At 38.3% G+C, this 24,703-nt stretch overlaps 2 protein-coding genes across 2 annotated transcripts; both read right to left on the bottom strand.

Annotated features, from left to right (window-relative positions):
• Positions 1-752: 752 nt before the first annotated feature.
• On the bottom strand, positions 753-3,726 carry LOC103518887 (protein abrupt-like). Its single transcript, XM_026830560.1, has 4 exons — positions 3,532-3,726; positions 2,954-3,212; positions 1,992-2,195; positions 753-1,288 (listed from the first exon to the last, which is right to left on the bottom strand). The coding sequence occupies exons 1-4, from the start codon at positions 3,637-3,639 to the stop codon at positions 1,014-1,016; spliced, it is 846 nt and encodes a 281-aa protein (XP_026686361.1). The 5' UTR covers positions 3,640-3,726; the 3' UTR covers positions 753-1,013.
• A 6,706-nt stretch (positions 3,727-10,432) lies between these two features.
• On the bottom strand, positions 10,433-12,982 carry LOC103518888 (putative uncharacterized protein DDB_G0282499). The gene is made up of 3 exons (XM_026830559.1): positions 12,787-12,982; positions 11,982-12,417; positions 10,433-11,780 (listed from the first exon to the last, which is right to left on the bottom strand). Exons 1-3 carry the CDS (start codon positions 12,865-12,867, stop codon positions 10,495-10,497), a joined length of 1,803 nt encoding a protein of 600 aa, XP_026686360.1. The 5' UTR covers positions 12,868-12,982; the 3' UTR covers positions 10,433-10,494.
• Positions 12,983-24,703: the final 11,721 nt, after the last annotated feature.

Here is a 24,703-nt window from a genome sequence, read left to right on the forward strand (position 1 = left end):
GGTATAACAAAATCAAACACAATAAGTAAAGCACAAACAAAATTTCAACATAATAAAAATAATGACAATCAAATTAGAAAATATAACAAAATGGTGTTACATAAAACTACAACACAATAATATTAAAAAAACTCAAAATAATTGGGGAAAATTCAATCAACAAAAATATATTAGGTAACTAAGTTCGAAGTGGTAAGTACCAAATTGCCTGCATGAATAAAGACTAATAAACATAGAGCTAAGGTAGCTTTTAACACATTAATGTAGAAATAACCAGCACTAACCTCTCGGTCTACATTTTTTTATTTATTATTATGTATTTTTAAAAGCTGTTAGTAAAGTTAGCTTCTTTTTCAACATTTAAGTATTGCAGATCCAGAGGTTAAAAATAAAACAATTTGAAAAAAGATTCTACAATGATGTCCTTTTTCTCAACACTGGAAATGAAAATTAAGTAAAAACAGTCATTCATGGTGCGAAACTACAATTTTCATCTGAAAAACTACGTTTCTCATCTAAATAGGTCATTGTACTTATGTAATTGAATAGTTAATTATATGAAATGATTGAGCAAACATTGAAATTTAGTAGAAAAGCAAAAAGAGAAGAGGTTACTCATGCAAAAAATAAAAAGTATGTACAATCATCTAACTACAAGAAACGAAATAAAAGTTCTCTTCACAGAGTCAAATAGATTGAAAGAGTAGCGGTTTTCTGTATTACAAGGGCACTACAAGTCCTTGAGTTACGAAATAAACCGCCACCTTCGGTAAAAAAAAAAAACTTACCTTGCAAAAATATTACACAATTGGTGGATGTCACCAACATTTTTTGAGTCCTTAGAAGGCCTGTTAAGCTAACAGTCTGTTAAGTTCTATTTGATTTGTATAGGCTTAAGAAGATTAAGAGGGCTGTTCAGTCCTTAGAAGGCTTGTTTTAATGTAACAGCCTGGTAAATTCCATTTGCGTAGGCTTAACAGGGTTGTTAAGTCTTACTAACAGGCTGTTAGGGGCTAAAAAGAAGGTTGGTGAAATCCACCAAAAGTCTTCAAAGGGAATCCACGATTTGTATATCCGTACTTACCTTGTAGGAGCGACACGTCAATGTTCATTATTTGCTGAGAGGTAAGTTTGTTGGGCGAGGCGGCCGCTTCGGACGATCCGCTGGATGCAGCCGGAGCAGCGGCATTTCCAGGAGAGGAGGAGGATTTCTGAGTCGCCGGCGACGGCTGATGTTCGGGCGTAAAGGAGGAGTAGGTCTGCTGTGTGGATCGCTGAGGGGTGGAATCTGAGAGAGAGGAAACCGAGAGGTATTTAAAGACGCTGTATAACTGCTAGGGTTTTTACCCACCCAGCCTAGTAGCTTAGGGCACGTTCCCCCTAATCGTGAGTTTCATCCGATTTTTTTCTTCCAAATATCCTGTAGGAAATTCAAACGAGATTGTTCATTGTTCCCACTACACACGACACGATTTTTTCCGAACGACACAAAATGTCTTGTAGACAATGCAATTTAAATGAGTGTTCCCACTACGCACGACACAACTTTTTTCCGAACAAGAGGGAACGGACCTTTAGCGGGTAGGGCGCCTGTAAGCACTAGGTTTCAGGTTCAATTTTCACCCAAAACTTTATCCTAAACCGATAAGATTCGTTCTTAAAACGGCTGGCTTTCTCCTATCCGTCTCTCTTTGATTTCGAAACGATAAGACGTCACTTGTTACAGTTTCCTCTATCAAATCTATTTTTGTTATTACCATTATTATAATTATTATTTTTTTTTTTTTAATTACCTGACGAAGGCTCCTCCATGAAGTGGGACATGAAATTTTCGCTGATGTCGGAATAGTCGGTAAAGCTCGACTCGAACGGCTGGCTTTCTCCTATCCTTCTCTCTTTGATTTCGAAACGATAAGACGTCACAGTTTCCTCTATCAAATCTATTTTTGTTATTACCATTATTATAATTATTATTATTTTTTTTTAATTACCTGACGAAGGCTCCTCCATGAAGTGGGACATGAAATTTTCGCTGATGTCGGAATAGTCGGTAAAGCTCGACTCGGTATACTCCTCCATGGGTTCAATCTTGGGGATCATGGGCACAATAGTCGCCATGGGCGTCTCGGCCTGGTTTCCTCCCTGAGATGTGGGCGAGTCGACAACAGCGTCCTGCTCGTTCATGGTACTGATACCTAAAAAGAAAGGGGGGATCATTAACCTCCAGTTAAAAAAGGTAATTATTTAACAATGAAAAGAAAGCTCCTTTTTGTGTTTAACCTAACTCTATAACCCTGATCACTGCTCAAATTGTAAAAGCTCCATTTTGTGCTTCACCTAAACCCTAAAATAACACTTAACATTGGTCACTGTTCATCTGTAACAGCTCCTTTTTGTAGCAATTTTCCATTGATGTGACTTAGTACCAAAAAAATATCAAAAAGAAAATTACAACTAAGAAAAGAAAGGGGGGATCATTAACCTCCAGTTAAAAAAGGTAATTATTTAACAATGAAAAAGAAAGCTCCTTTTTGTGTTTAACCTAACTCTATAATAACACTGATCACTGCTCAAATTGTAAAAGCTCCATTTTGTGCTTCACCTAAACCCTAAAATAACACTTAACATTGGTCATTGTTCATCTGTAACAGCTTCTTTTTGTAGCAATTTTCCATTGATGTGACTTAGTACCAAAAAAATATCAAAAAGAAAATTACAACTAAGGTTTGGGTTTAATGTCAATGTTTGCTAATTTTGGGTTTAAAATTTCATGTTTAAATTTCTATTAGGTCAGTAGGTTGGTCAAGTCAAAAAGTCCTTTTTTTTCTTTCTCCCTCCATTCACCAGTAAGTCAGAAAGTCCTTTGGTTCAACATTCAGTTTACACTTTTATCTGCACCTACTTACTTATACTAAGTTAATATGAGTCTGAACACCCCACCAGTAAAACTCACCATTTGTACTTGCAGGAGCAGAGGCATCATCTGTAACAAGTTTAGGTTTCTTCAACGACTCGACACTGACGATTTTGAAAATGGGTTCATTAATCTCAGCCGAGTTAGAAGATGGATGCTTCTTCCTCTTCAGCGCATTGTTCTGACTATTGTTGTTATTGCTCAAGTTACTGCTGATGTTGTTCACTTTGTTGGACAGGGTGGACAGAACAGGTAGAGGAATCATTGGGTCTGTCTCCGAGATGGGCAACTGGTTTGACTGTAACAGATGAACAGCCATTAGTTGATAATGACAAGAAAGAAATTTTAATTGTGTTGAGTATACATAGTTAAATGCTTGCCACAAATATCATTCCCCAGTTAATACACATAAATATTATGACTAGATAAAGTCCAATGTGTAACCACTACACCACTGAGGTTAGTAGTTGATAACAACATAGTAACATGATAATTTAACTGATAAAGAACCACTTCCATGGCTTAGTGGGTCTCATTTTTTTTTTTTTTTTTTTTTTTTTAGAAACCTAATGAATCTAATGATATAAATTATATGATAATTCCAACAGCATACTTACAGCATCGGACTCGGAATTACTAGTCAATCCTTTGACTTGTAACATTTCTGCTACCCGAAGAAATTCTGCCAGCTGTTCCTGAGATATGTCCACTTGTCCTTGGTACATGAATTGAAGCAGTCCAATAACTTCACTGTAGCCAACATCTTTCAAAAATACAATGGGATGCTTTTCAGGATGAATCTGCAAAGAAAATAGAAAAAGTTTGAAGTGAGCAAATAGTTGTTGATTTTTTTTTTTTTTTTTTTTTTTTTTTTTTTTTTTTTTTTAGGTAGTTCATAATCTAAATCTAATTGAGTGGTCCGGTGCCAGACTTGCCTAACCCACAAATTTGAAAATTTGAGCTACCTCCATTAGGAGGAAGTACCAAAAAAGATCTGTTCCCAGCATCGACAACTATGTTTCCAAATAAAATTCTTCATTTATTTTCAGGGAATACTTCATTTTCAGGGTTTTAAAATTTGGCCCAGCTTTTTAGGTCTCAATATATCAATTTGAAGAAACTGAGGGTTAGGCAAGTCTGGCACCGGACCACTCAATTATATTTAGATAGGCGTATTTTCCTTTCGCAATTTTCATGGTGGTATAGTAGTAGGTGGTTGAAAATAGGGGAGATGGGAGATGGACTATTGCCTGGTATTGTACCATTTTCCGATTTCCCAAAATTACTACACATGAATCTAGGCTGGCGTAGGTGGTTGAAAATAGGGGAGATGGGAGATGGACTATTGCCTGGTATTGTACCATTTTCCGATTTCCCAAAATTACTACACATGAAAATTGCGAAAGGAAAATACGGTTTAATATGTATACAGTAAAGAAAGAACTTCGTAACTGGATCTATTGTACATTCATGGTAACTGTATTGAAAGTTGAAAACAAGTTGAACTTGAATAAAATTCGGGCTCGTCCTTTTATCTCTTTCAACTGGATCCAAAGAAAAATATATAGACCCCTTTTTCTGTTTGACCCCTACCGCCTATTTTCTAATATTTGGTTTAGGGCATACAGAATGGATCCAAAGAAAAATATATAGACCCCTTTTTCTGTTTGACCCCTACCGCCTATTTTCTAATATTTGGTTTAGTTAGTTTAGTAGGTAAATAACAGATAAAACTAATATGGCAAAAAATAATTGTTTTAATTCAGGTGTTATTGAATAAAACAAACATCATGTATTGGGAATACACCATTTTCTCTTTCAACTGGGGTGCAATAGTCATACATACTGGACTCCGCACACAGGAGTTTCGTCAGAAAATAGCCCCAATTCAATGCAATGTAATGTAATCTCTTTACACTAACCTTGTGAGTTACAATCACAGGACAGAGCTTTACTGCTCCTAGAGGCGAAGTTCGGGGTTCGATGCCCAGTCGATGAGCCGGAATCATGATGGTGGGTATCTGCTGACACTGAAATGTTCTTGAGCCAACTGTTCAACATGACAATGGTCATCTGAAAGCAAACCGGATGATTGAAAATGAAAAACATGGGACTGGAAGAAGGAGAATGAGAGGACAGAACAATCTGCGGAGGTGCAAAATCTTCGAGGCAATACGCCACCTGGACGGCGCGGCGTGGGTTCGAACCCAGCCGAGGCATGGAATTTTATCCTCACTTCTTATTTCAGAATTCGACCACATAATAATGTAGCTCTAAGGGTTAGTTGGTAGAAAACGCCTCCGGCGTTAACCTCGCCTAGTGATTGCCTTCCACTCAAAAGAGTCTATTATTATTATAATTATATTAATAGACCGAATACGGTCTGAAAAGCCGCGGCAGTAAGTAAATAAAAATTAAATATTCATTGTTCCTCTTGAGCTGTGTCTAGTGAGTCTATTATTATTATAATTATTAATAGACCGAATACGGTCTGAAAAGCCGCGGCAGTAAGTAAATAAAAATTAAATATTCATTGTTCCTCTTGAGCTGTGTCTAGTGTCCACACATAGTTGATCAAAAGTCAACCGACGGTTGATCGACTATGTGTGGGCTTTACGTTCCGCGGTAACTTTTAAATTATTCATCTTCTTGGTAGGTACTTCGGAATTGAAGCTTGAGAGTATAGGCCGGTAGCCAGGTTCTTATTCAAGGGGGCGGGGCCCAAACAGAGTCCAAACAGTGATGTAGATACCGGTTGTGAACGCTCCGAATTTTTGGAGTCCGCCCCATAGTAAAGGAGCAAAAATAAAGCCCTAGGTTGATCACTAAAATCTCCATAAGAAATACACAGAGCACAGAGACTGCGGGAGAGAAATGTTCCACTTTCGACCAACATTTTGAGTTTTGTTTATGTTGTTAGTTTGATAACTATGCAGCTAATTGGGAGCGCAGAGCACAACCGTAATTTTTATCATTTTCTACAAGTTTGGCCATGCCTTTTCTACAAGTTTGGCCATGCCTCGGGATGAACAAGGGGGATTCCGGAGCAAAGCGACAGAATTCAGCTAGTAAAACTATAAATCTACAGACAGGAACTCCTACTTATTTGGGCCCTGTTCTATGAACCAACCAATCATGACCTGTAAGATAAGGAAAGTGAAAATGCAGTGAGTGAGAAAAAGCAAAAAAGTTCATACTCAAATTGTACAAGTTGTGTGCAATAAATACCTACAAGATTTGCAAACACATATCCTAGAATTTTGATAAAGTAGCTATTCAAAATTGACATGAAATGTTTGATAAGAAAATAAATTGTAAACAAAAACTTCTCCCAACATAAAATATCAGAATAGATAAAGTAGCTATTCAAAATTGACATGAAATGTTTGATAAGAAAATAAATTGTAAACAAAAACTTCTCCCAACATAAAATATCAGAATGTAGGATGTAAAACCATTGGGCTGAGTCACAAACATTGGATTAATAATCAGAAATGAAACATGGAGCCTGAGCAGAGGATAGAATCTGAGGGGGGCCTATGCTCAGCAAAAAATAACTTTATCTATTTTTAGGATCTCTGAACCATTCTCACACAAAAAAAGATACTTGAACTAACTCAAAAAACTGTAATACCTATTTATGGGTATGATTCAGAGGTTTTGATGCAATGATGTAGGCTATTTTGGATTCGTCTTATGGCCTATTTTTTCATCAGTTCGTGGGAGTTTTAGTTGACCACATAAAATCAATGATCAAACAAACCTTTGAGTGAAAGTTCAGTGCACTTACCTTAAGAAAACTGTGGAACTCCTGCCATGTAGAGTTTAAAACAAAAGTACTTTAGTAGACACTAAACAAGACATAAAAGGTAATGTCGTTAAAATCCTGATGATTACTGGAAAAATCTAAACATAACACTTTCCACGAAATTTATCAGAATTTCCACAAAACCGAAGGAAAACGGAAATGGGAAAGTTCAGAATTTCCACAGGGGAAAAGTCACCATTTTGATTTTGTTTGTATTGATTTTACAACGAGCACACATTCACATTTCTACACGCGCGCACCTGTCGTACTGTTTGTGAACTAAAATTATTTTTACGCGCGAGTTCAAAAAAAATCAGAATCACATGTTCATTCCATTTTGTGAGGTACCTACATATATAGGTATTTATTCTGATCTTTTTCTTAATTTACTGCACTTTATCCCAATTTTATTTGGGGTCGCTGTTACCCTCCTTTATTTTACCCCTCCATACCCACCAGTTTAACGTCTCCTCCCCACTCTTCTCTCTCATTCAACCTTTTATCTGATCGAAAGGATCGAATAATAAACCAAGCAGCAAAAACCTACCTTGAATAATTATCTTTTTACATGTAAAACAACATTTAAAAACATGTTCTTTATTTTTTGGTATAGGTATTCTTTTATAATTAATATGTACAGGGACTTTTATTTACAGACAGATAAATATTTTACTCGTACCTATAGCTAGGTATAGTTTACTACTTAGATTAATTATCGACAAATACCTATTGGGTTGTAAAGTGTACACAGTAGGTATATTATAGAAGGTAATACCTACCTACCTAATATTTTACAGTACAGGGTGTCCAAAAATAAACGAGACATTCAAATATCTTGAAAGCAAATGAAGATAGAAAATTCGTGTTTTCTGATTGTCCTAACTTTTTGGGGGGACATTTAATAAAATAAGGACTGCATACACTTAAAATAACTTTGTGTGCCTGTATGATTTTGCCTTCTACAGCCAACGAGACATCCACCAAATCTTCATCTTCAAACAATCCGTGAAACCCAGTTGTCAGGTTAGCATGGAAATTGTTCCACTTCAAACTGTACTGTTCGGGCATTTTGTTACTTGACATGTTTTTCATTTAGGTATATAAAACCAGGAATAAAATTATACTGTAAAAGAAGCAAAACATAAAAAATTAATGGTTGCTAACAAAGTTTTTTTTCCCTTCAATAAGCTGTTGTCATGGGTATGCTCAGTAAAAGTAGATATTTTAACCATATTTACTTTGGACTTTTTAAGGTACCAAATCTTATCTTATATTATAAAATCAAGATCCATTCACATTTCACACACTGATCGCTCTATCTCCTGAACCACAACACCTAGAAAGCTGAAATTTGGTAGGAATATTCCTATTATGGTCTAGTGTGCAATAAGAAAGGATTTTGCGAAAATCTGAACCGATCCTGAGATATGATCAATTTTTGATCACTAAAATCTCCATAAGAAATACACAGAGTGCAGAGACTGTGGGAGAGAAATGTTCCACTTTCGACCAACATTTTGAGTTTTGTTTATGTTGTTAGCTTGATAACTATGCAGCTAATTGGGAGCGCACAGCACAACCGTAATTTTTATCATTTTCTACAAGTTTGGCCATGCCTTTTCTACAAGTTTGGCCATGCCTTGGGATGAACTAGGGGGATTCCGGAGCAAAGCAATAGAATTCAGCTAGTAAAACTATAAATCTACAGACAGGAACTCCTACTTATTTGGGCCCTGTTCTATGAACCAACCAATCATGACCTGTAAGATAAGGAAAGTAAAAATGCAGTGAGTGAGAAAAAGCAAAAAAGTTCAAACTCAAATTGTACAAGTTGTGTGCAATAAATACCTACAAGATTTGCAAACACATATCCTAGAATTTTGATCAGATAAAGTAGCTATTCAAAATTGACATGAAATGTTTGATAAGAAAATAAATTGTAAACAAAAACTTCTCCCAACATAAAATATCAGAATGTAGGATGTAAAACCATTGGGCTGAGTCACAAACATTGGATTAATAATCAGAAATGAAACATGGAGCCTGAGCAGAGGATATAATCTGAGGGGGGCTCTGAATTGTGTATGCTCAGCAAAAAATAACTTTATCTATTTTTAGGATCTCTGAACCATTCTCACACAAAAAAAGATACTTGAACTAACTCAAAAAACTTGATTTATTTAATAATTCACATCATTCAATTATTACATTTTTATTACACTCATCACTTATGCTAACCTTATCAAAGGAATATCTTAGATTTGTAAGTAAGAGTGTGTATAATGAAGCTGTAAAATGAAAGTTTGGGATTATTTTATTACAGTATGCAGAATCATCCTCTAGTCTGGCTGGGGGACCTTATAACATTGAGGGAGGAGACCACTTTTAGTCTGGCTGGAGGACTCTAAACAGAGGTAGGATACCAGCCTGAAATTTCCCTTGCCAAAGAAATAGCCAAGATTGTGTGCGAAGGGCATCCACTCCTAAAAAATGTGTAGCCCAAAACCCAAAACAAATGTCAGTTAGGTACATATATTAGGTTGACATAAACTTCGTGGGGAGTAGATGTGTCAAAAGTCTAAATGGTCAAATCCTACTTAAGCGTCTCTCCTCAAAAAGAAGAAGAAAAGACACAAAACCTTTCATTTTAAAACTAGGTTAACTTGACGGCCTTTTCAGAAATACCTCAAATTCTAACGAGCTCTCACCAGTTAAATCACCCAGACCACTGGGTGCCGTCTCTTCGTGACTCTCATAGCTCACGCCATTGTTCTTGGTGTAATGCGTGTGACTGGATCCTCCCTGATCTTAGAAGAAGACAAATTCCTACCAAATCATATACCATACCAAATGCTCGATACTGTGATTTGGCGGCAAGCTTTGTCAAATAAGTTTACCCCCAAATCGACACAAAACGGCTCATAGTGTGTCTATGATATGTCGGATTGCTTAACCTATACGTAATCAAATAGGAGATTTGAAATGACTAGTGTCCACACATAGTTGATCAAAAGTCAATTGACGGTTGATCGACTATGTGTGGGCTTTACGTTCCGCGGTAACTTTTAAATTATTCATCTTCTTGGTAGGTACTTCGGAATTGAAGCTCGGATCCAAAGAAAAATATATAGACCCCTTTTTCTGTTTGACCCCTACCGCCTCTATTTTCTAATATTTGGTTTAGTTAGTTTAGTAGGTAAATAACAGATAAAGAGATAAAACTAATATGGCAAAAAATAATTGTTTTAATTCAGGTGTTATTGAATAAAACAAACATCATGTATTGGGAATACACCATTTTGTGGTCCTTCGATAAATCTTATTCAAATTTCTCAGCAAAATCCAAAATTAAAATTCAGTCTACTGAATCTCCAGGGGCCCATTCCTGAAAGGGACAAGCTTCAAGTGAATGAATACCTCACAAACAAGTGCCTCATATATTCGCTTGTGAAGTACCTACCCAAGACAACACCATGTCTTTCAGGAAATGGGCCCCTATCCCATAATGATTTTTGTATACCTACTTTAGGAGGCTCTCCGTTCTCAATGATGACTGGCGTAAGGCTAGCCACCAACAGCTATTCTTTGTTGTAAGATATTGGGTGACGAAAGTGCGGGAGCTTTAATTAAATTCAAATGGTAAATAGATTTTGGCAAAGTAATTTTAGCATATGAATCAGGTATGATTTGCTGGAACGGATGACCATAATGTTTTTTTTTATCCCTAGGTACTTTAGGAGGCTCTCCGTTCTCAATGATGACTGGCGTAAGGCTAGCCACCAACAGCTATTCTTTGTTGTAAGGTATTGGGCGACGAAAGCACGGGAGCTTTAATTAAATTCAAATGGTAAATAGATTTTGGCAAAGTAATTTTAGCATATGAATCAGGTATGATTTGCTGGAACGGATGTTTAGGACGGGATAAATAATGCTCACTCCAAGTTTGTCTCTGAGCAGGAGGAGGAGGCCTCATTGATTCCAAATTTTTAGAAACATCGTCTTGCCGATTCATAATCATCTTTCGTACATAGTTTTGACGATTAGGCGAAAGTTTCGCATAATCCGATAGCCTTTGAGGTTTCAGTTTCATCATATTGAAATTGTTTGAATTGGAAAATAAAACACGATTGTTATTATTACTAGAATCAGCATTGAACAAAGGCTGCAGTTGAGGAAGGTGTTGAAAACTATACAAAGGCTTGAGAAAATCTTTGGAGTTAAAATATGAACCGTCTTGCAAGTGATTGGATGCTATTGAGTTCAAAGTCGATGGGGTTGATTTCAAAGGAATGAATTTATTATTCAACTGTACACGATGATTGAATGGATTGTTTCGGTTGATCAACTTGTGATTCAAATTAATGGTAACTTTGTCACTGGTTAAAGTAATGGCTGGTAACTTTTCATTGTTCACCGTTATTGATTTAATAATCGGAATATGTCCTCCTTGACTATTCAAAGGTTTGTTCCCATCCTGTTGCATTGGCTTCAGAGAATAATTCAGACGGTTTTGATCGAAAAAGTAGGATGGTGCTCTAGAGAAAGAATAATGTTGGGGGCTGTATGGGTTTTGTTTGAGTTGTGTGTTTGGTGAGACGATCATTTTCACGGCAGAATCATGAAGATGAGTCTGATAATTATTTTCACTTGATACTGAGGATGACGAGGGAAGTCTGATGTGTTTTCCATGTTTATTGTCTAATAGTTGGTTCACATAGTGTTTCCCATACTGATGCTTATTGTTAAGGTTTAAGTGATTGGTGTTAATTTCATTATGGCTAGGACTATTAGTAGGTTGAGGAGCATCTGGTTTTCTCGACACCGTGATCGGGGCGAGGTTATTGTTGCTAGTATCTTCTTCGGTATTCTCGTGGACTTGGTATTGGTTTAATATGATAGGTTTCGGCTTGTAGTCGTTCAAATCATGAAGGCTAGGCTGTTTGGAGAGGAGATGATCGTACTCTCGATGCATGTTGTAGTGATGAATGTTGGCATTGGGTGGAATGGTGTAGTAGCTGTTGCTATTCTCATAGGAAGAACTTTGTGCTCCATGGTCACCTGAAATCAAATGGATTAGATACATATATTAGGTTGACATGAACTTCGTGGGGAGTAGTTGTGTCACAAGTCTAAATGATCAAATCCTACTTAAGCGTCTCTCCTCAAAAAGAAGAAGAAAAGACACAGGACCTTTCATTTTAAAACTAGGTTAACTTGATGGCCTTTTCAGAAATACCTCAAATTCTAACGAGCTCTCACCAGTTAAATCTCCCAGACCACTGGGTGCCGTCTCTTCGTGACTCTCATAGCTCACGCCATTGTTCTTGGTGTAATGCGTGTGACTGGATCCTCCCTGATCATCACTGGAGTACGTATGGATGTCCACATTGGTGATTTCTCCCTCGTCATCTTCATCTTCGCCGCTCTGATTCGGGTCATACGGATTGCCGAATTCGTCGTAGTGGTTTTCAATGATGTGGTTCTCTTCGATGTGTTTCTCCCCTCGGGGAGGCTCGGCAGAGTTCGTCACTTCTGCCGAAGTGGCAGGGGGTGCAGACGGCCCTTCTGACTGCTGCTGGGTATACTGAGGCGGTCCCTCTGACTGCTGCTGTGGGTACTGAGGCGGTCCGTCTGACTGCTGCTGTGGGTAATGTGGTGACCCTTCTTGCTGATGAGGGATATGGTTTTCCTGGATCTGGAAACAAAGGTTGCGAGTTTGTCACTGGGCAAGTACATAGATTATTTTTATTTTTGATTTAGTAAAGTAGTTTCGGCTACTCCATCTCTTTAGCAGGTCGAGAAGTATCAAATTAACCACATAACAAGGGACTACAATATGGGGAAGAATAAAATTATAAAAAAAAAAATCCCCGAAAATCACAAAAGGTTTTATCGTAGTTTTCCGCACATTTCGCAGTTTTCACCATCTGTCAAGATGGATAGTGATCCCCGAAAATCACAAAAGGTTTTATCGTAGTTTTCCGCACATTTCGCAGTTTTCACCATCTGTCAAGATGGATAGTGAACCATTACGGTCACGTAGAGGAACAGAATCTGATCTCACCTTATGATCTTCACTACCCCCCGGTCCAGGTTGATTCATGATGGGGACATACAGGTGGGGTATCAAGTGAACGTGAATCATGTGACGATTGGCCGGAGTCAAAGGCTCTCCTGCCGTCGGGGGAACACCAGGATACGGAGCGTTAGACGGGAAATGACCATTGGCAGGAAGTTGCTCACTCGAGTATTGGCCTCGGGGTAAATGCTCTCCAAAAAAAACAATTAATGATAAGAATGACTTCTTCAATTTGATTATTCTTAAGATTCCATGACAAAACAATTTTTGCACTGTCAAAATCGTACCACGTGACCGAAAAATGGCGCTCAAAGTCAACGGTTTTCCGCATTTATCTCCAAAGATTCAAATCGAATCAAAAAAAGTTATAGACAAAATGAACTTGGTTTTTAATGCTGATCTCATTTCTGACCTCAAAAATACAGGGTTCCATTTAAAAAAACAAAGTTGACCTTAGTTATAGACAAAATGAACTTGCTTTTTAATGCTGATTTCATTTCTGACCTCAAAAATACAGGGTTCCATTTAAAAAAACAAAGTTGACCTTAAAATGACCTTGAAGGGTACACCCGGTAAAATTCCAGAGGTCACCATTAAATGTCCCCCAAAAAGTTAGGACAATCAGAAAACACGAATTTTCTATCTTCATTTGCTTTCAAGATATTTGGATGTCTCGTTTATTTTTGGACACCCTGTATAAGTAGGTACATTATAGGTAAAAGAAAAAAATATCTCAAAACTAAAAAAAAAAAAAAAAAGGGCCGGATTACCCATAAGGCAGAATGGCAGACTGCCACGGGCCCCGCGCTTTTGGGGGCCCCGCGCTTTGAGGAAAATATGCAAAATTTTGGGGGACTTACACAAAAAATTTGGGGTTTTTTTTAAAAAAAAAAAAAAAAAAAAAATCGCCTGCGGCGCTGAAAAATTTACTTTTGGTGAGCCTGGATTTCTCAAGATTGTGGACCAAAATTTTTAAAAATTTCGCTTGCGGCGCTCTAATTTATTTTACTCACTTTAGCGTTCAGCTAAAATTAGGATAAGAAAATATCTAGCAAAATTTTCAAAAATTTCGCCTGCGGCACTCTATTTTATTTTGCTCACTTTAGCGTTCAGCGAAAATTAGGATAAGAAAATATCTACGAATTAGGTGGGTACGTCAAAAATTAACTTGTGACAAAGCATGAGGCACATATCTACCTACTTTTTGAAAAATCTCGCCTGCGGCGCTGAAAATTTTAAGTTCGATCAGCCCAAACTGGGGGCCCCGCGCCTTTGAAACTGCCGCGGGCCCCGCGGGGGGCTAATCCGGCCCTGTATGGGTTTAAAATGGTACAATACATAATTAATACAGTAGACCTTGCTTAATTATAAAAAAAAGAAAAAAAAAATAATAATAATGAGAAGAGGAGATGAGAAATAAATTAGTGATGGAGGTGAGATGGATGCTATAGTGAGGTTTGAAGGGATGTACGGGGAGGACAGGTGGCCATGTCAGTCAGCCCGAAAGCAATCTCACCTTAGGGCTGATTGAGAGGCTGATGCCGCCGACGCGGTGTAAACACGAAAAAAGGTGAAGAAAAGGAGAAAGAAGAAGAGGAAGAAGAAGAAGGAGAAAGAAGAAGAAGGAGAAGAAGGAGGAGGAGGAGAAGAAGAAGAAGAAGAAGAAGAAGAAGAACTTAGAAGAAGACAAATTCCTACCAAATTATATACCATACCAAATGCCCGATACTGTGATTTGGCGGCAAGCTTTGTCATATAAGTTTGTCCCCAAATCGACACAAAACGGCTCATAGTGTGTCTATGATATGTCGGATTGCTTAACCTATACGTAATCAAATAGGAGAATTACCAGTGGCGTAGCGTGGTCTGAAGTCAAGTGTAAGGCGTGTAGGGCACTAATTTCCATCACCATGCAAATTACTACATAAGTCATGCACATGCTTCTTCATACATATTTAAAGTCAATATTTAAGGGTATTTGAGTAAATTTTGAGTGTATGGCCGCCATACACGCCCTACATGGACGCTACGCCACGAGAATAGGAGATTTGAAATGTAAAAAAAAAACGTTGCACCTAGATATTGGTAGACATTGCATCTGTCAAGACATGAGTGTATCAAACAATAGGATCAATGGGATTAGGCATAGCTTATTAGGACACCAACAATAATTTATAATTACGTCAGTATATGATCAAACCAAAGGATTTGCCCATAAGTATAAGTAGGTACTTATATATATTTACTCAAACTCTTGACCTAATGGGACTGCCTACGGCCTATTTCGACAAAAAGAGAACAGTAAACTATACGAGTGTACTACTGCTAAGACGTTCAGAGTTATACGTACGTCAATATTATTAGATATTTTGGCATCTCCACTTATATTAGAGGATGTGCCGAAATGACTGTGTTTGAACCTACATTAAAATAAATGTATGATAATTTTGATAATGAAATATGCATCTAAATAGGACCTGAATCATTTACTGAGTAGTTCGTTGAAGATAATTCATAGCTCACATAATTCATAGCATAGGTCACATAACAAAAAGGAGTTTTTTTTTTTTGTAACTCACTCATTCTCTACACATCTCCTCTGACACATACAATATTGATATCATCTCATGTTGGAATGCCAGATCGTTATCCTGTCGTTCGTATTGGGTCAGATCGGATAATTCGACATCGATTGATGAATCGGATGCCATCGTCCTGTCATTTTGTTATGTTTACATTCTGCACAACTGATGGAGTAGCTTACATCATCGTAATTGGATGGACATGAGCGACGGATGAATGGCGTGAGGATTTCTTTCAATTCACTCCGTTTCATCACTGTCAAGATCCACAGGTTTTTGTGTGGTTCTGACATCTCCACCAATAAGTACTAAATTATATTATTGGTGGATGTGCCTTCTACCCTTCTCCTCGGGTCCACAGGTTTTTGTGTGGTTCTGACATCTCCACCAATAGTAAGTACTAAATTATATTAGTGGTGGATGTGCCTTCTACCCTTCTCCTTGGGTTTTTATCATTGTCAAGATACACGGTTTTTTTGTGGTTCTGATATCTCCACCAATAAGTAATTATGTATATTATTGGTGGATGTGCCTCCTGCCCTTCTCCTGTTCCTAAATTCTCCTCGGGTTTTTATCATTGTCAAGATACACGTTTTTTTTGTGGTTCTGATATCTCCACCAATAAGTAATTATGTATATTATTGGTGGATGTGCCTCCTGCCCTTCTCCTGTTCCTAAATTGGGTTGGCATTAGAATTGTTACATATCTTCGTTAGATTAGCACCAGATCGATCTTTTTGAGGCTGACATTTGGTTTTGGCGCAAATGTTTTTCTATTATGTAGATGCTTTTTCTACCTCAACCCTCACGCTACTTTTCTTCTTTTCCTTCGCCTTTTCCCGTGTACAGATAGGGTCGGCGTTTTTCATCAGCCTCTCTATCAGCCCTGGGGTGATTGCTTTGGGCTGGCATTTGGTTTTGGCTCCAAAAATTTTATGATTGGATGCCATTCTCAATCAGCCTTTGCTAATGCTTTAGCAAGATAAATTTCAGGCTGGTATCGCCCTGTATATCCCTGTTTGAAATAAATTACACGAGGGATCCTTTTGGAGACTTTTTTTAAAGAGGTTTATTGATAGAGGGAACTGTAACTGCCAAGGTTTTATCGTCCCGAAAGCTAAGCGAGTAGGAAGACAGGATAGGAGAACGCCAACCGTTTCGAGAACGAACCTTATCAGTTTAGGATAAAATCCGCCCCAGACGGTAATTGAACCCGCGACCTAGAACTTACAAGGTAGACGCCAAGCTAACTAGGCTGGCTTTTTGAAGACATCGGAGTTCCGTGAAAGAAGGCTGGCTTTTTTCTGTGAAAGAAAGCCTAGGCTTGGTTTTTGAAGACATTGGTGTTCCTCATCTAGTCATCTCGAACAAAAGAATCTCGTTTGGTCCTATGCTATGCTATCAGACTATCACCTTTCCCAGAGTCCCCTCTACTATCAGACATCATTATGTGGCCGAGGTAGCATCCATTTAAAGCAATTAACTAAAACACTTAGTGCCAATAGTGGCTAGAGAAACCCCAAACGGAGTCTGAATACGATTTCAACGTGTAACATACTTGGAGTGTGAAAATGGTTTGGTGCTTACTCGTTTTTTTCGGGAGTCTTTTGGGACAAAAGGAAGACAAATATCATTGTGTACTTCCCTTATACTTCCGTTGCTAAAGAAATAGCAATGATTGAGTGGAAAAGGCATACACTTGTAAAATATTTTGTAGCCAAAATCAAATGTCAGCCCAAGCAATCACCCTAGGGCTGATTGAGAGGCTGACAAAAACGCTGACCCCGTCTGAACACGGGAAAAGGCGAAGAAAAAGAAGAAGTTAACTTACTTTCCACATTTAAGATTTGAGGGAATTCCCAAATCCCAGCAAGTTTACTGTTTGAAGGAGCTCTGTGCTCCTCCATTTAAGGACCCGATTCTGTTGTGAGCGTTTATGTATTGTAAAGTTAAGCAACGTTGGGCATGGTTGGTAACCATCTGGACAATCGGTTTGAGGGAATTCCCAAATCCCAGCCAGGTTACTGTTTGAAGGAGCTCTGTGCTCCACCATTTAAGGACCCGATTCTGTTGTGAGCGTTTATGTATTGCAAAGTTAAGCAACGTTGGGCATGGTTGGTAACCATCTGGACAATCGAGTGAGGTTAATGTCAGGAGGCGGATATTCACTGACGTTCGACTCCTTGAAAAGGGCATTTTATGCTCACCGTTTTTCAGATCGCGTTTAAAAGAATTTTCCAGGCAAGCACTGTGCAATCATATCAAGTCTGGCAGTTAGTATTTTCATTGATTAAATTTAGTGCTATTGTGGCAGAAAATAAAACATTTATCAGGTGTCAAAATAATAACACTACTATTTAATATTGGCATTTTATGCTCACCGTTTTTCAGATCGCGTTTAAAAGAATTTTCCACAGGCAAGCACTGTGCAATCATATCAAGTCTGGCAGTCAGTATTTTCATTGATTAAATTTAGTGCTATTGTGGCAGAAAATAAAACATTTATCAGGTGTCAAAATAATAACACTACTATTTAATATCATTTCTATTTGGTGTTGGTATAGCGGAGGTCTTTTCGTTCCTCCAGACCAGACCAGACCAGACCAGCATGTTTTCTGTGAAGATGTTTCTTATTCTCATCGCCCGTTCCCATTTGTCGTGAGTTGTGAGTTTCATCCGAGATTTTTTTTTTCCAAATGTCCTCTGTAGGCAATGTAATTTAAAATGAGTGTTCCTACTACACACTTCCTTTTTTTTTCGAACGACTGGGCCTTTCGTAGGGGTTAGACCCGGAACTAGTGATGTCAACTATTTCTCCTATCCTGTCTTCCTCCTTTCCCTTCTCATCGCCCGTTCCCATTTGTCGTGAGTTTCATCCGAGATTTTTTTCCAAATGTCCTCTGTGGGCAATGTAATTTAAAATGAGAGTGTTCGTACTACACACGACACGATTTTTTTTCGAACGACTGGGCCTTTCGTAGGGGTTAGACCCGGAACTAATAGTGATGTCAACTATTTCTCCTATCCTGTCTTCCTCCTTTCTTCGCTTTTGGGATAATAAGACCTCAGCGGTTACATCAATTCCCTCTATCGAACTTCATGGAAAAAATGGACTAAGTATTAAGGTGTACCTAAGGGCTATGTTGGGTGAGTTCCTGACAAACTGTCGTGAACCGAAAGGAACATACTTTCCTCGGTTCGGACTTGCCGAACGACTGGGCCTTTCGTAGGGGTTAGACCCGGAACTAGTGATGTCAACTATTTCTCCTATCCTGTCTTCCTCCTTTCTTCGCTTTTGGGATATTAAGACCTCAGCGGTTACAGTTCCCTCTATCGAACTTCATGGAAAAAATGGACTAAGTCTTAAGGTGTACCTAAGGGCTATGTTGGGTGAGTTCCTGACAAACTGTCGTGAACCGAAAGGAACATACTTTCCTCGGTTCGGACTTGCAATTGAAGCTTGAGAGTATAGGCCGGTAGCCAGGTTCTTATTCAAGGGGGCGGGGCCCAAACAGAGTCCAAACAGTGATGTAGATACCGGTTGTGAACGCTCCGAATTTTTGGAGTCCGCCCCATAGTAAAGGAGCAAAAATAAAGCCCTAGGACGGGGGACCCTCGGCTCCCCTAAATATGGCCCTGATTGGAGGCAGTAGGTAGATTTATATGTATTCGTGCCGGTGATAAATATAGCGTAATAGACAAGAATAGTTTCAGAATATTTTTCCCGAGAAGCCCGAGGGACCCACCCAAAAAGCTTCGCGGGCCACAAAAATGGTCCACATGTGGCACGCGGGCCGCTAGTTGGAAATCGCTGACCTAAGGTACCATAACGCAACTCCGTAGGTAGAAAACACAGATACTTTTTCCCACTTGATTACACACTCTAAGTGCAGTAGACACGATAATATCGAGTATCTGTTTCTATTAAATTACATACACCCAAGTGATTCTCACATTTATATCATTATCGTTTACGATGTACATAACTATAGCGTACTAGTGATATTGTTCTAAGCACATGGCTGCTGGCAATGTACATGGTACCATTGGTTCCTTGCAATGTGTCTAGGCCACCAATCTCAATGTTGATCATGGGGTCCAAATTTCAGAACAGAAGAAAATTGAAGCCACTTTATCGGCGTGAACGACCTAGTATTCCAGAGTTAAAGCGCATCATAGAAAAAAAGGCACTTTAAGCCTCTGCAAAATAAGCCATCGCAGATAAAAAAAAAAAAAATCGCGGACCTTTGTCCTTTCAATCAGGCCAAACAGTGATGCAGTATATGCATCAAATATTTCGCAGCGTGGCCTACAGTAAAGGAGGAAAATGAAGTGCAGGGTATACCTATAATACCTTCTTATTAATTGCACTACTTAATTTTAAACGCATCATTCTTTTTTACTTGAAGAGATAAGAAAGACAAGATAGGAGACAGCCAGTTGTACCTAGAACGAACCTTATCTGTTGAGGATAAAATCCGCCCCGAGCGGGAATCAAACCCACGTCCTGACGCTTACAAGGCAGACGCGCTACCAACCAAGCTAACTAAGCTGGCAACTGGCAATTCGATTTCTAATGAATGTCTACATTGTGTACTATTTGGATTCCCTCTCAAATTTGGAGCAAACCTGGCTATCCCTGATAAGACTGCTTTGGCGGGTGAAAGGAGAAAGTTGGACTTTGCCAATGTCTCAAGACTACCGGGAGTACCTAACTCAGGAGAAAAGTGTCTTTTCAATTGATCATTATTATTAAGTAGGTACTTTATTCAAGTGAGTAGATAACATCTAAATACGTAGGTATTGCGTTCATTTTCATCGCGTGACTCTAATATCGTCTTATTATTTCTTTTTTCGGATTAGAGTAATTCTATTCTATCCGTTCTTGAAGACCGAAAATCAGACCCCCACAGTCTCATACTTGGTATGAAAAATGAAAGTGAGTTCCTTTTGTACGTAACAAACGATTTGAATAGGACATAGGATTAATGCTTTGGATTGTTTAGGTGTTCAGGATATGTTTAGGAAGGATGTGACATCTCAGTGGGAGGCTCACCAAATCATATGCTAAGGAATTCTTAGTAAAAATACCAGATTTGGCCTATTTCGACAAAAAGAGAACAGTAAAGTATACGAGTGTAAGACGTTCAGAGTTATACGTACGTCAATAGTATTAGATATTTTGGCATCTCCACAGCTCCACTTATATTAGAGGATGTGCCGAAATGACTGTGTTTGAACCTACATATGTATGATAATTTTGATACAATTGTCAAAAAATAATGAAATATTCATCTAATAGTTCCTTAAAGATAACTTACAGGTCAATATATAGGTCACAATACATAATGAAAAGGAGTTTTTTTTTGTAACTCACTCATTCTCTACACATCTCCTCTGACACATACAATATTGATATCATCTCATGTTGGAATGCCAGATCGTTAGACAAGTTTTTGAATCAGCAAAGATTCGTCGATTAGTTTTTGAACCGCATCAAGGACCCAATGTTAGCTAGACCACTAAACATGAAAATACCACAAAAGCAAGTGAAAATCGAAAGAACAAAGTAATACCATTTCATTGCTCTCACCTTGAAGGCCTAACGCGGGTAACCGCAACAACCATATTAAATTAGGAGAAAGAAGAGGAAATGTCAAGTTTTGTATGTTCTACATCGAAGAGATCCGAATAATGGATCCTGATTTTCTCCCAGACTTATGTCACAACTGTGCCTAATAACGCCATTTGTCAATCTTTCGTCTCATAAATTCTTCACTTGATGAGTTCTTATGTCACACACATTTTCCTCTTGTAGGTCGAACCAATTTTGAACCTTAGATGCCTATTTAATGGGTTACAAGTGAATAGACAACTGTAGACATCATTAAGCAGAAAAGAGACATCCATAAGGCAAATTCTCCATATGGATGTCTCTTTTCTGCTTAATGATGTCCAACTTATTAATATGTAGGCAGAGAATTCATCGATAAATTTTTATGAATAATTTGATGGGGAAAAAAATCAAATTTACCCTCTCGAACTCGAAAAACTTGGGTGTCAAAAATTTTCTTGTCCGAGTCCACTACGTGTCCAGTAGAGGATACCTTCTATAATTTTTTCTGTCGATATCCCGGCATTCCCGGCAAAGCACCTATGTATTTGATATAATTAATAAACAATAATTAAGTTAAGGTGGATTATAACTCCAAGGACTTTTTGGACAGACTGTAGGACTTCGAGTGAAATTGAAAAAGAGAAAAAGTAATAAAGAGTAGGTACTTACATATTATTACCTAATCTTTCTACGTATGTACGTATAGAACAAAATGTCTATTAGGTACTCTGTATTACAGATCAGTGCAAATAATTGTGCACCTCTCTCTATTTTGTGCTCTTCGCAGTTCTCGCTAATAATTGCCAAGCACTAATCGGATAAATGCACTAATGCCACTATAGGAACTTAAGAGAACTAAAATAAAGATTAGCCTGAGACAATGTCTTTTTAATGATGATTTCTTTTTTATGTTCCTTCGTATTACAGATCAGTGCAAATAATTGTGCACCTCTCTCTATTTTGTGCTCCTCGCTAATAATTGCCAAGCACTAATCGGATAAATGCACAATGCCACTATAGGAAGTAGGAACTTAAGAGAACTAAAATAAAGATTAGCCTGAGACAATGTCTTTTTAATGATGATTTCTTTTTTATGTTCCTTATTTAATCCTTAATAATTGCCAAGCACTAATCGGATAAATGCACAATGCCACTATAGGAACTTAAGAGAACTAAAATAAAGATTAGCCTGAGACAATGTCTTTTTAATGATGATTTCTTTTTTATGTTCCTTATTTAATCCTTCACTCGTAGTTTCCCAGACAGCACAAATTCTTGTATTAGCGATGTACAGGTGATGTAAACTTCCACACATGAGCTGTATTACACATGTAAAAATCCATCAATGTTATACACATGTAATAAACAATTGTAAGCCCTTATTCTTCCACACGTTAAATCTTATATTCCATATTATGTGCTGTCTGGGTTCCTCTTTAATATTCCTTTTCTTCTTTGCCTTATTCTTTCTTAATCTTAGTTTACGTCTTTTTCTTTTTCTCTTCCTCCTCCTGCTCATTTATCGCCCTCTTTTTCTCCTTCTTTCTATTTCTTCTTCTAGTTCTTTCTTGTTTTCTTCTTCTTTCTTTTACGTTATACATACCTATTTCGTATTATTTTTCTTGTTCTATTTTACTACTTATTCTTCTGCTTCTTCGTCAAATTGTACATATACCTACCTACTTGGAGTTAGACGACATCACAACCAAGTCCCTAATAAATTGTCCGCCAAGATCCTGACCTAATCCGGTTCGTCATCAAAAAATATTTCAGTCACGATTAAATAGAGATCTGTGGAGAGTATCTTTTTTTATTTTTTGAAGATAACCTAAAACTGCATATCACGATCGTTCGCGGATAAAGAAATGAAAAGGAAGGATTTTACGCACGCATGATGCCCGAAAGATCCTATCTAAAGATGAAAAAAAAAAAAAAAAAAAATATACCTGGTGAAGATTTGAACATGTGGGTAGACAGTGGCAGCGGCGGCGAAAGCACGATGAATGTATCAGTTCCCAATGGATCTCTGAAGTTCAGTAACGGTTCTCGTGGTTGGTATCTGGATGGGTGGTCATCAGGCCAAGGTTGGTGCTGCTGGCTTTGTCAGCCCCCCACTCAGGTTGGGTGAGGTGGATGCGAGCCGGGATGTAGAGTGTCGCCAAATGGAGGGTAAGCCCCCATCACTAAAAAATCTGGTGTGAACATCACACGACTTTCCTCATCCTATTGTGAATGATGCTTATTTTGGGTGTTCTTGTTCTTATAGCCAAACTTTTACAATATCTCTAACCGTTTAGTCGGTAGAGCTGAAAACCGCCAAAAAACGGTCAAAAACCGCCAAAAAGCGGTCAATATACCGCCAACCGCAGCACCTATCTCAACTAAGCGTTTTGAGTGGCATCCTTGTCACATTTGTAAACTATACATACCAAATTTCAAGTCTCTAGCTCATACCGTTCCCGATATATTGTTAACCGCCAAAACCGCCAAAAAGCGGTAAAATGAAAACCTTCTGCTGTGAGAGTGTTCGTCGCTTAATACGGATTTTCCGCAATGCTGCAGGTCTGTATGCACTTTCAGACAAATTAGGTTAGAAGCATTCGCCTTATCTTAACAGGAAAGCTGATAGTCTGGCTCGCTCTCTCTCTCTCTCTATCCCTCTCTCTCTCTCTGTCTTTCCTTTAGTCTTGTCTTTCTCTTCCTCTCTCTTTCTCTATCCCTCTTCCTCTCTCTCTCTCTCTCTATCCCCCCCTCTCTCTCTCTCTCTTTCTCTTCCTTTAGTCTAGTGTTTCTCTCCTTTTCCTCTTTCTAGCTGTGTCCTTGTTCTGTATATCCTGTATCGTATCTTTCTTTCAACAGGAAAGTTGATAGTCTGGCTCTCTCCTTCTGTCTCTTTCCTTTAGTCTAGTCTTTCTCTTCCTCTCTCTCTCTCTCTCTCTTTCTCTCTCTCTATCCCTCTCTCTCTCTCTATCCCTCTCTCTCTTTCTTTCTCTTTCCTTTAGTCTACTGTTTCTCTCCTTTTCCTCTTTCTAGCTGTGTCCTTGTTCTGTATATCCTGTATCGTATCTTTCTTCTCCTCTCTCTCTCTCCTTTTCTGTCTTTCTAGTTGTGTCTCTGTCTGTTTCTCCTTCTCGTTCTCACTCTTCTCCTCTCTCCCATCCTGTATTCTCTTCCTCTCGGTATGTATTTCTCTCTCTCCTCTCCCCATTTATCTTTATCTCCCCTTTTCCCTCTCTGTCTTTCTCACTATGTCTGTTTCTTCTTCTCGTTCCCTCATTCTCCCATTCTTTATCTCTCTCTCTCTCTCTTTCTATCCTCTCTCTCTTTCTCTCTCCCTCTTTCTATCCTCTCTCTCTTTCTATCCTCTCTCTCTCTCTTTCTCCCTCTCTGTTTCTATCTTCTCTCTCTCTCCCTCTCTCTCTCTCTCCTATGTTGCTGTATCTGGGAGGTACTTTACTTTCTTATCTTTCTCATTTCTTTTGCTTTGACTTGATGCATTCGACTAAATGAAAACCGCCAAAAAGCGGTAAAATGCCGCCAACCGTTGCACCGATCTTAACCAAAAGATTCGTGTCGCATCCTTATTACATCTGACATCTACATACCAAATTTCAAGTCTCTAGCAGACTCTAGCTCTTATTATTGTTCTCGAGATATTTTGTTTACAGACGGACAGACACACGGACCAATGGCTGAAACTTTG

The sequence above is a fragment of the Diaphorina citri genome, unplaced genomic scaffold, assembly GCF_000475195.1.
Source record: "Diaphorina citri unplaced genomic scaffold, Diaci psyllid genome assembly version 1.1 scaffold2415, whole genome shotgun sequence".
In the NCBI taxonomy this organism is placed as follows: domain Eukaryota; kingdom Metazoa; phylum Arthropoda; class Insecta; order Hemiptera; family Psyllidae; genus Diaphorina; species Diaphorina citri.